Below are 12,793 nucleotides of genomic sequence, written 5' to 3'. Positions count from 1 at the left end.
GTCAAAGATCCCCAGGTAATTTGGCTCTCTTGATGTTCTTGATAACAACATTATAACATAGTTCACATTTTTATGATGCGTGCCATCCAGGTAGGGAGATTGCTTTTGAAAATGAATGCATATTGAAAGTGTTCTCTACTGAGCACACCTGTGTACTATTTAGTGCTTTGTTTTAGAAAAAGAAAGTGTGTTACCAAGCTCTAGAAATGATCAACTAAACTTGGTGGTTTGGTAGCAGCTTTCCCTCTGATTTGACTACCAACGTTATCAAGCTCCACAATAACTCAAAGCCTTCAATTTTACTCTACACTTTTGCTTATAAGACAGAATACGGATAATATGATCAGACATACTTTCAAACCTCATCTGTACTGATATTTCTACTGATCAGCATTGTCATTTGATACTTGACTTGTACTGTCCTAAACTCTAAAATGCTTGGAAGCTAAATTATAGCTAGGATTAAGGTCCTTAAAATTGTATTAACTTAGAAGAGAATAGCCCAGGATTTTAGAATACATTTAAAAGTTGTATTTATTTCTCCAAATAAAAGCTTTTACCTTGAACTGGTTAAAGATTGCAACAGTATTTAGATTATTTTTCCTATTAAAAGTACTTTCCTCTCAAGTAATATCAAAGAGTGGTGTAAATTTTTACTTCTCATATTGGTTGCTATATGTCTGTGTGGTAGTTAGTAAAATACTTAATATCAAAACCAACAGATCAGTCAACCAAAATTATGATGACTTTCTTTTTCAATCTAATGGCTACTTGACTTAAATGAACTCACGAGATCCTCTTAGCATATAAACATGTACCTTTATCCATAAGAAAATGTTAGTGTTTTAAACATCATTTTGTGGATCCCAGTAAAATACTATGATTTGCTTTACATCAACTACATGTAGATTTTTCTCTCATAAGATAAAAGAGTAGAAACTTTTTCAAGGTGCTGTAGAGTCTGGCATTAGAGCTACATTGGCTGGATGCTAATCCCAGTTCTGCCCCTGAACACCTGGGAATTCTGGGACAAGTTACTTGACTTTGTGTCTATTTCCTAATCTGTAAAACAGGACTAGTAATGCCACCTAACTCCACAGGATTACTGTGAGGCTCAATTAATATATTAATAGCTCAATTAATTGAATATATGTCAAATTTTTAGAACTTGCTTGGCCCATTTTTGTTTACAATAATGTTAGCTATTGATATAACTATTACATAAATTGTTTTGGTCTCCAGCCCACAGGTGGCTTCCACCTCATACACCTTGCTAATGAGTATGAGGATACATATTCAGGCACAGGGCCGGTGGTGAACAAGATTTCATTCCTCACAGTAAAGCCTGCTACCCTGGCAGATTCATTTAGAGTCTGTTATGAGTTGCTATACTAACTTAATGTTATTCTTTTTTTTTTAACTGTTTATTTTTTAATGACAAAAGCTAACCTTTATTGAGCACTTACTATGTGCCTGGCTCTCTGTAAAGAACTAAGAATTTTTTCATCAGATACAAGTATAAGTATTATTCAGATCTTACAAATGAGCTAACCAAAGTTTAGAGAGTTTAAATGACTTGCCCAGGGTCCCTTGGCTATTAAATAACAGAACCAAGAACTCAAACCCAGATCTAACTTTAAAACCCTATTTCTTAACAATTTTGCTTTACTTCCTCTCTAAGAGATAGAATTCTGGGTTGACCCCTGCTACCATCACACAGGTCCCTGAGGAAGTAGAATATATTTATAAAGGACTGAGAGAAAAGAATGGTCATTTAAAAACCCTTTTTTCTCTCTCTTGTTCAAATTACATCATTTCTATTGATCTACCTTAAAGTTTACTGACTCTTTGCTTAATGTTATTCTGAATTATATAAATAATTCAATTAAACGGTCTCTCTCTAAAGGTAAAAGGGAAAAGTTTGGGCTGACAATAGAGCAAATAAATATGTCTATGAACTCCATTTCTATCCAACTTCATTGTTTTCATAATATTGGACAATTTTCATTTTCACACTGGAATAATTAGACATATGAAAGCTCAGATTAAAGTTTCTACACTTGGATATAAATTATAAGTAGCTTTTTTTTAAACAAGAGGAAATGGACTGCTAAGGGGAAGGAGGTTTGTATAGACTTTTCTGTTTTATTTATTGTTATGGCTGCAGTTCATAACTGGCAATGCTTTAGGGTAAAATATTATTGTCTTTTTACAGAGATTCTCAAAGATGCGAATCATCTGTTTGGGAGTGCTCCTTTTCAGTCTGACCCTGGCAGCACCAGTAAGCATTTACAGATTCAGTTATGCATCATATAATGTCTTGCTCTCTTCTTCTATTTTTCTTTTAAGCGATGTGTTTTTAAATTAGTAGCGCTTACCTAGTTCAGTTACAATAAAGTACCACACAAAGAGGACCCATCCAGCACTTGACACAAATGTCTGTCACCAGGGAAGCCCTCAACGAACATGTGAGAAGAATTACAAGATGGCTACATGTTGCCTTTGGAGAAACACCAGTAAAAATATTTTTGAGAAAACCAATAGCCAGCCACAGTGTTTCAATCAGCTAATGCTAGTGAGTAAATATATCCAAATTATAACCTGTCAAAAGAATTTCTCAATATTTTACCGAAAACTGAGAGAATTTGACTTGAATGCTCCATGACTAAGCAACTAGACTTTATAACTACACGATAACATGAAGGGACCAGACCTTTTCGGTAGTTGTTGCAACACTCCAACACTGAGGTCCTGGTAGGGATTTTGTCTTCATCAGGGAGGCTAAAGATGGGAAGAAGTCCCCCTCAGCTTAACCCAAATCAAGCTCCAATTTCCTTTTGTGTCTTTTCTGGCCTCTGATTCACCCAGATGAGTGCTCAGGATGTGACTAAGCCATCTTGTGAAAATGCTGAGTGCTACAGATATTTTCTGCAAAGGAGACACAGTGCTAATTAGGTAGTGTCTGAAAAACATCCTAACTTCTCGGAGGAGGCTTTTCAGTTGGAAAAGCGTGGAAGCAAGTGGTCATTCTGTTGTCAGAAGAACTTACACATAGGTCCTGAGCGAGTGGGCAACCAACCGGGAAACGCACTGCCGAGCACGAGCTGTGCCAACCGGCGAGCAAGCCGGAGCTGAGGAAAGCGTGTCCCCTCTCAGCACATGTGCCCCAGCAGTCCTCTGCGGGACGTACTGCTTAAAATAGACGTCTGCCAGGCCCAACGCACACGACTGACTTTGCTCGATCGGGGCCAACGAGGCACCGGCTTAGGCATGAGGAGGATGGCGTGGGCCCCGCGGACCCAGCTCGTCCCACCAGCCGAGGACGAGCCTGTTTGGAGCGCCACCTTCCGAAGAAGAGCTGCAGTGGCATCTCCGACCATCTTCCAGGAAATGTGCCGTGTCAACACCAACCCAGTGACCACCGGTCAGGAGCGGATGCCAGTCTTCTTCACCCGAGGGAAACAATGCCGTCTCCGTTTCAGGGCCACGTTCAAGGGCAGGAGGGCTGTCAAGTGGGTGTGTAGGATGGTGGGCGGAGAAGGAGGGGGTCAGATTTCAAATGAAAGAGGGTCGGCAAGGACACTGAGACAGATTTGGAATGATGAAGGGCTAACTGTAATGTTTTCTTTCAGATATGGATTCTACTTGAGTAATTACCTAAAGTACTTAATGACAGATGGGTGGTAGCAGAAATCAGTATGTACTAAGCCACTTACATAGGTTCTGGAATCATAATCAAAATTCAAACTCTAGGGGAGGAGAAGGTTTTCCTCCACCCTCTTTGGGTCCCTGGCTGGGTTTGAAAATTCAACTGACAAAGACGGATTAACAGAAGAGCACACAAATGTTATCAAAGTTTTACATGTACATGAAAGCCTTCACAAGAGAATGAGGACCCAAAGAAGTGACCAGAGCAGGAAGCTTTTCTACCTTTTAGACAACGAAACAATACATTTGTGAAGAATTGACAAGATAAAGGGGCTAGGGGAAGTCCAACTAGGACTATCGAGTCCTTCTCTTCCTTAACTAGGAAGATTAGGATTAGTTTGACAAGATTTGTTTGCAGACTCTTCTGTGCCATCTCTGGACTGATAAGAGTTTGTCTCTAGTGAAAGGAGAATTTATTTCCTGCCTTTAGGCAGAAAAGGGGAAGGTTTTTCCACATGTTCTATTTCTTAATTGCCTTCAGCTCAAAATAATTTTTATGTCAAAAAGACATATGTAAGGGTGACATTCTTGTTTCCTTAAAAAACAAAACTTCAAGTGCGAGAATATAAAAGATGATTGTTGGGCCATGCAATTCAATTAATATTCATTGATATGCAATTAGACTAGAAAGACTTTGTTATGTTACCTTGTTGTAAGTTCATGATTTATTATCGTGAACTATATTAAACATACCATCAAGTATGTTTTTAATACATGTTGTGTGTGTGTTCTGTAAGAAAATAGAGAATACCCCAAACTGTCATTTCTTTCTTTTGCTTAATATCTACCCATCTCATTTTTTATATTTTCTCTTTCCTATACCCCCATTTCCAGAACTATTTGAACTGTTTTGATATTTCTGAGGAGTGATGCAATGCTCTAAATTTATATGCACAAGAGAAAAATTATTGTGGAATTGAAAAGAAGTCATTTTCTTGGTTTTGATGTTAGGTAAAATTCTGGATTTTTAATAGTGGAAGTAATGGAAAGCTTAATGGTTTATAATGTCATTCTGTATCTCACATTCTATAAAACACAACCTTTCAAAATATCATTATCCCTTTTCCCGATAGAAAAAACTGCCCAGGTAACTGGCAATAATGAAGTCCCATCCTCAGGTGTTTTCCTTCCCCTTAGGTGCAGGGCTATGGTTTCACTCTTGCTGGACCATCAGGATCATCTTACTTTAACTCGAATAGCAAGGACTGAACTTACACAATCAATGCACATACAATCCACATCACTCAACTCTGATTTTGGTTCACTGATACTAAACACTCCCAGTGTGCCAGGGAAAACTTTTTCAGCAGATACCAATGACATCCAAGCTTTTTCACCTGGAGTGCTACCCCTCCCAACTCAGCTGTTCTCGCGCACTTGAACGTGGTTCCGCAGTGGAGCCGGCACTATCTCCCTCTGGGGGAGGAAGGTCATCATCCTCCTTCAATACAGAAACAAATGTGATGTGTGTGCCCATCGTCTTTGAGTCAGAATGATTTTCCACATTGAATAATACACCCCAGTGACAGAAAAAGAAAGGAAACATTCACTGTTTGAAGAAATGAAAGAAAGAAGTGTTTAGTGAAGTTTTATTTCTTGTTTCCTTTCAGACATTGCAACCACAGGCTGAGAAAATGAAGCAAGACTCTGGGGAAGAACAGAGGGTAAACAGAATTATTCTTCTCAAATACACCCCTTCCAACTCTGTAAAGAGAAAAGTCAATAAGAAGACATTTTTAACTGTCAAAATATTCTTGTGTACCTAGAATGGAAATGGAAAATTCTACAACATAATTTTGGCACTTTAATTCACACAATGTGTGATAGGAAAGAGAAGAGCCTTCTGAATGGGAATTCTTTCTCTTCAATGATTTCTTCCTTCAGAGGGATGAGTAAAAATTCTGGGATATTGTTATTAGCAAACAAGATTTTCCCACACATGTACATGAGAACAGAGAGATAAATGAGGGAGAAAACAAAGCGAAGTGAGTTAACAAGTCTTCATGGGGAAATTCTGTGTACATGGAGTTAGTTTTTCATATGCAACCAGAAAGTTAAATAAGTACCTTCAGCTTTTCGTGTCACCAAGTTGCAACTTACTTCTGCCTACCACGGTTTCTTCTTGCAGTCTCAGAAAATTCTGTTCTAAAAACAATCTTCCGTTCTCTATCTCAGCTGAAAACTGCAAAGGCAAAAACCACAAGCTTAAGAGCCTGAATGTTCAGGCTGTGAGTTTTGCCAATTTGACATCAGCATAAATACTGTAAAATCTGCCTTTCTCCTCAACCCTCTGCCTCCTGCTACCTGAAAATATTTCCAAGTGCTCCGTTTCCATTGAAATTTGGTAATAAAATTGATACACCCCGGGGGAGAGAACTGTTTGACAGTCATCCTCAGGGAAAACAGACTTAGAGATAGAAAAGAAAGGAACAAACTGCTCTCTTCAGGACTGGCTGACACACGCCGTCCTGTGGTTATCAGATGTACTACCACTTGTTAGATGCAGAAACGACTTGACCCAAGTTAAAAATACCTTGTACTATCAAAAAGAGAGCCAGAAAACTTCTTTGTAAGAGATAAACCCACCTTAATATAATGTTGTGTTTTTGTAGATAATGTACAAGGGCCACCATGAGAAACATGGGTATTATGTTTTTAAGTATGTTTATACCTCATCTGGGAGGAAAAATCAAACTGATGTGAAGGTAAGCAGAATCCTAGTGATTTTATCATGAGCCAAACTCTGGAGAAACATTAGGAGAAAGGTAGGGAAGACAAAGTTGACTTTTGCCTTCTCTGGGGTTTCTGTCTATGGCTTGTGCCTTTATCTTTTTCCCACGGTCCCAGGCTCCTGGAGCATCTCTGCTATGGAACTCTGTGTCCCAGTGTCTTCCTGACACAGATGGACTACCGCATGCCCTGGCCCAAACCCTGCCCTGCTTGAGGACCTGCCACAGCAGATGTGGTGCTGGTGGATACTGGACACCCATTGAGTTTTTCATGTTATTGCTTCTGAATAAAGTTTGATCCTTTGCAAGGAGGTTTTCTGGACATATTCTACCATATGCTCTAATGGGGCGGGGGGGAATGGATTAGAAAGAAATCATTTTGGCCTAAAAAGTGGCACATTTTAGTGTCCCTTAAATTCATTCCACAGATGATGCCATCTGTGTCAGGAAGCTTGGAAGAGAAAGAATAAGGGCATTGTCACTGGAATAAAACAATAATTCTTTTCACTCAGTCCTTTCTTGCAGATTCACTGGCCACAGAGCTAGAAACAGTTTAAAATGCCATCAGCAAAAGGACTATTTACTTTCTTCAAATCTGGCTTCATTCCCCATGAAAGTGGTAGTTTTCCTTCAGAATGTTATTCTGTTCTGCTCAATATTCTTTATACGCATCTCGAAGACTTAGCACCTCTAAGGCTAACTGCCTTTTAAACTTATTGGTTGTAACAAATACATGCTTCAGAGCTTCCTATTGTGCAAGATATTATGATAAAATGATGGAGAAGACTTAACTCTTTCTCTACAGGATTTTAGAGTTAGAAAAGAAACAAAAGGTGCTTACAAAAATTATTATAACCCGAGACAGAATGTGCAAAGTGCTATGTGAGTGGTACCCAAAATAATCATGCTTTAGGACTTGGAGTAGAAAAGATTAGTTCCTAGTGTGATGTTCAGGGAAAGCTACATAATGGAAATAATTGAACTGGACCTTGGAGGATGAGTAGGATTTGAGCAAACATTTGTGTGGGAGAGACTGTTCTCCATGAAAAGAATAATATGAGCTAAGGCATGGAGACAGAAAAGCAGATCAGCCAACTGATGTGTTGACTGTACAACCATCATACAGTCAACAGTGCCACAGGAAGTCATTTAACATAAGCAGTGCAAAAACGACTGACCATCACACATCACAATTTAAAAGCTGTTTCATGTTTTACTTATAAAAACTCTTCAGTCTTTAAAGAAATGTACACAATTCATTAGTATACACGTTACTGCTTTAAAAGCAGTAAAAACACCAAATATAAAACAAAACTTCCCACTTCAGAACAGGGAGGGGAAAAATTAAGAAGGGATTATTATAATGCACCTGTTTAACTCAAAAGTGTATATATATAGCAGTGAGCAAATGAACTTACTTGCGAAGGAAAATACAAATGTCTGTGTAAAAATTTCCCAGATGTAATGTCTTAAAATAGGTCAAATGTTTAAAATACTTTTTATTCAGAAATAATTCACTATAATGTTTTTTTCTATTATACTTTTCCTCATGAGAAAACCTTATCTATTTTCAGAATATACCTGCCAATACAAAAGATTAGTGACTAATGATAACTCCCCCAAATAAGTCATTTCAAATTATATCTTAAAAATACTACACTTTGGAACTTTTGTATACTGCATATGAGCCAGCTTTGTAAGAACAGAGGGCACTTCTGTAAACCATTTTTATCTTGAGGTTCAAGTGTGAGCTGAGTCAACAATTCCCCACAGCTTCCAACATTAATACGATTTATGTATAAAAGCAGGCAGTCTTCCAAGTAGAACAGTACTCCTATTTGAGGATGGATCTGAACATAGTGACCTAATAAGAGCCATCTGCACATGTCAACATGGAGAAGAGAAAGCACCCAGTGAATATGGAGAAAACCTGGACTTTCCTGAAAGGGTTTTATATGAAAGAGGAAATAACCCTAAGGACTGCTGCATCAGGAAAAAAAGGGATACTAGTTACTAGCTGCAGGTTTAAAAAAACTTGAAAACATTAGAATATCCATAAATGAAAAGATCTGACATGAAAAGTAACAAGCAATTACCTCATAAAATGTTTAAGGATGTTCAAGCTGACCATAGGTCACAGAAACTGGAAAGGACATGGGCGGGGAGGCTGTGACACCCAACTCTGTCTCTAACTGGATGTTGCTTTTTGAGCTTAGGTTCTATATCCCATCAACATCAACACGTCTCATAGTAAAGTTATCTTTTTCTCTTGTCTTCATTTTTACATGTCAACGTTCTAGTTATTAACCTTTCTTCTATTTGGGCACCAGTAGACGATTTTTCTTTGTGACATTTTTCTTTGGCATAATCCTAATCCAAGCGATTACATCTCCTTCCTGGACACGGCAGCATCCTCCTGGCTGTCCTTTCTTACCACAATTTCTCCTAAACCTCTGATTTTTATTTTGTTAATCTCTTGATCATGCACTTTCACTAGCTCTTCATCCCTTGCAAAATAAAACCAAATTCTTATGCCTGGAGTCCCAGGTTCTACAAAGCTCTGACCCTCTGTCTGTGCAGACCCTGATTGAATACAAGATCTCTGTCACACCACCTCATGCCCACCCTCCATACCCCTGCAGGACTGCTGCCTCTGCCATTCAATAAATCATCAGGTATTGCTTAGAACGTGTAGTGCCCAGCCCACCTTCTTACATGTCCCAGTTCCTCAAGAAATATCTCTTATTTTGATCTCACGTTACCCGCCAGTTCAGAGGTCTATGTAGCGGTGTTGTAAATTTCAGCTCACCCTACAAGTCTGAGGTGGAGGGAGAGTATGGTATTTATTCTGTCTATAATTGTTCTGTTGCTCAAGATCTCCTACCCGTGGGCTAATGAAAGGGTAGGGAGTGTGCAGAAATTAATTTAAATTCAACCTGTTTAAACTTAAGGTTATCTAATCATGGAAATAGTTCTTTAAGGAAGCCCTTCAGTCCCTTTTGGATAAAAAGGCTCAGATCCTCCTTCTCCCCCTAAGATGGCATGCACACATGTGAGGGAGTTGGGGGTGGCTTACACCATCCAGTATATACCATATACCATAGGTACACACACGGCTCAAGCCACAGTGGAGAGGAAGACATGGGATCCTCGGACATGGACGGGACAATGTTGCTTGACCCCTTGTGTACTGCTTGCCCTGCTGGTATCCTAAGATGAAGTCACTGGCTACAATAGCTTAGGACCAAACAGTACAGCCTTGGGGCAGTGGTGATTCAGGCTCTCCTGGCCCTCATGGACAATGTAGACCCCTCTTTGTTCGCGTAGGACTCACTTTTGTTCCTGGTATATAGGCTCCATCTACTTTGCTCCCTCTAGAGCCACTTCACTCCCTCTGGAAAGCTCCTAACCATTCTCAGATGCTTCCATATCTAGCCTGTGCCACAGAGAAACAGTGAGCAGTGTGGGCAAAATCAATCTCAGCCCCTCTTTCTTCTTGACCACATTGTTCAAGCTTCTTGCACCTTGGCTGTACCTCGAGTTGGTAAGGTGCAGCCTATGAAGCAGCATTTTATAGACCATTCCCCCCCCAAAAAAGGACAAATTGAGATACAGGCATAAACACTCTACCCTTCTTCTCCACTTTCTCTTTTTCATCCCATTATTCTCTCAGGGACTTTTCTCATCCGGACCTCATTACTTAAACTTAGGATCCAGAAGAGTGGTTCTCAGAAGGTGGTCACAGACCAGCAGCATCAGCATTAGCTGGGAACTTGTCATAAATGCAGATTCCAGAGCCCCACCCCAAGCCCACTGAATCAGACACGCTGGCCGTTGGGTCCAACAGTCTTTGTTTTAGTAAGCCTTCCAAATAGTTATGAGAAATGCTAAATTTGAGAACTATTGACCCAGACTATCAAATCTGATTTATTACATGACTAAAGAGGGAAAAAAATAAAATTAATGAATCCTTTTTCAGACAAAAGCTAGGGTGGCCAACACCTGCTGCAAAATATTTTGTTTGGATGTCAGAACCTAGATTCTTCTATCTGTATATTTTCTGTTGAGAAAAAAAGAGAAGAGGAAAAGATTTATACCTTTGAAGACTAGGGCAAAAGCAGAGAGAGAGAATGGGGGTGGGGGGAGGGAGAGAGAGAGAGAGAGAGAATGAGAGCAAGAAAAATCATGTTTGAAAGATGAACTTCATTTCACTTGCAATGTGTCACTAGTCACAAGATGAGGACCAAACTCTGTCCTCTTTAAAGTCAGGCCCTCCTTTAAAATCAGGCCCTAATCTATATTTCCAAACTTATTTGGATTCTCTTCTTTATTATTCTCTTCAGGATTTCTCTACTCCAGCCTTATAGTTTTATTCACATTATCTTTCAAATGTTTCCTGTTTCCAAACATTTGAATATGCCACTTACTCTTAAGATAGTCTCACCATTTTCCTTACATGTATTTGAATCTTACCCCCTCTTCAAGCCTTGCTCATTCTTCTTTTTTCTGTGAAACCTGCTTTGGCCATTCCAGCATTATCTCTACCAACAAATCTCTATTGAGTTAAAAGACTCTTTTTATTAAGTATCTGGCGGGGGGGGGGGGGGTTAATTTATTATTATTGCCTAAGAATTAATAATTTTAAAAGTTTAACATAAAATAACCACTTTATGTTGAAAATTACACTTTAGCAGGAAGAAAAAAACAAAGACAATATTGCTCTTCCCCATTCTGGCAAGAGAAGAAATCAAGAGCCAGCGCCTAAAGAAAACATTGTCCAAGAAAAAGAGAAAGACTTGTCCCTCCCTGGAACCAATGAAAATAACAAAAGCACTCAATCTCAAAATCTTCTGGAAAATAGACAGACAATGAATAAAGACTACAGGATTAGTAACAGAGAAAATGCCCACAATGACCTAAAGATGTCCATTTATCCTGAATCGACTGGGAATCATGGGACTGAGGATGGAGACAATGCTATTAGCAAACTACATGACCAAGAAGAATGTGGCAAAGCTCTCATCAGAAATAACATGCACCACATAGTGGAGCCAGGGACTGAACTCTTGAGGGAAGAAAACAAAGAGAACAAACCCTGGAATGTTTTAAGCAAAGTTCCAGCAGGTGCCAATTATGCTAAAGCCCCCTCAAAAATTAAGAAGAATCATCAAAGAGATTCCCAAGCCCAGAATATTCCAGTAAAAAGCAAAAGTACCCACCATATCCAACACAACATGGACTATCTAAAACAGCTCCCCAAAGCCATAAAGGTCTCCAGTGATTTTGAAGGCAGTGGTTATGCAGATCTTCAAGGGCAGGAGGACAATGATATCTCTCCTTTCAGTGGAGATGGTCCACCTTTTAAGGACATTTCTGGTAAAGGAGATGCTATTCGTCCTGACCGAGAAGGTACAGATATTCCAACAGAGTTTCCCAGCCCAAGTGAAGCTGAGACCACTAATCCTGATACAAGAGGACCAGGTTATAATGAGATCCCAGAGAAAGAAGGGAATGGCGGAAATACCATTGGAACCAGGGATGAAACAGCCCCAAAGGCAAATGCTGCTGATGTCAGCCTAGTGGAGGGCAACAACAACATCATAGGTAGCACCAATTTTAAGAAACTCTCTGGAAAGGAAGGAAGCAGAGTGGATGGCGGCAGCCAAAATGCTCATCAAGGGAAAATAGAGTTTCATTACCCTCACGCACCCACAGAAGACAAAAGAAAAGATGGCAGTAGTGATGGAGCTGAAAGTGCTAATGAAATTCCGAAAAATGGCAAAGGTAGTAGTAGAAAAGATACTGAATATTCTAAAAGGAATCAAGTGACCTCAAATGAAAAACAAAGATTTCCGAGTAAGGGCAAAGGTCAGGGCCAGTTCATTCCTTCTCGTGGTCTTGATAATGAAATTAAAAATGAAATAGGTTCCCATAATCATCCCAATAATGAAGGGACCATAATAACACACAGCAGGAAAAATTATTCTGTGCCCCACAGAGAAAATAATTCTATGCAGAACAAGGGTGTGTCACAAAGCAAAGGTTCCTGGGGTTACAGAAAGCCCCATTCCAATAGGAGGTTTCGCCCCCCTAAAAAGCATGACAGTAGTGAATCATCTGACAGTGGCAGTTCCAGTGAGAGCGATGGTGACTAGAAATTCCCAGCAGGATAAAGATTTGAACACTTGGTCAACTGTGACTTAACAGTATAAAGGGGAGCCACCTGATAGTAGATCAGATGGACAGAGTCAGGAATTGAATAAGCCAAGAAACCTGGCCTCCTGGGGAGAACTGTTGCTATTTTAATGGTCACAGTATGAAATCCTATTCAAAGTTATGATGCTTTATGAAATTCT

The 12,793-nt window shown here is 39.4% G+C and overlaps 1 protein-coding gene across 2 annotated transcripts; it reads left to right on the top strand.

Moving 5' to 3' along the window:
• Positions 1-2,221: 2,221 nt before the first annotated feature.
• MEPE (matrix extracellular phosphoglycoprotein) lies at positions 2,222-12,592 on the top strand (the record flags this gene model as incomplete). Of its 2 annotated transcripts, XM_079708307.1 has the most annotated exons (4): positions 2,222-2,281; positions 5,319-5,372; positions 6,321-6,413; positions 11,129-12,592. In XM_079708307.1, exons 1-4 carry the CDS (start codon positions 2,228-2,230, stop codon positions 12,590-12,592), a joined length of 1,665 nt encoding a protein of 554 aa, XP_079564433.1. In that variant the 5' UTR covers positions 2,222-2,227. The 2 variants fall into 2 exon arrangements, with proteins under 2 accessions (XP_079564433.1, XP_079564434.1); XM_079708308.1 differs by lacking the exons at positions 2,222-2,281; positions 6,321-6,413 and having other exon boundaries at positions 5,331-5,372.
• Positions 12,593-12,793: the final 201 nt, after the last annotated feature.

The sequence above is a fragment of the Hyperoodon ampullatus genome (assembly GCF_949752795.1).
Source record: "Hyperoodon ampullatus genome assembly, chromosome: 1".
NCBI lineage: Eukaryota > Metazoa > Chordata > Mammalia > Artiodactyla > Ziphiidae > Hyperoodon > Hyperoodon ampullatus.
Note: the sequence above shows the minus strand (reverse complement) of the source record. Positions and strands in the feature narration are given on the sequence as shown.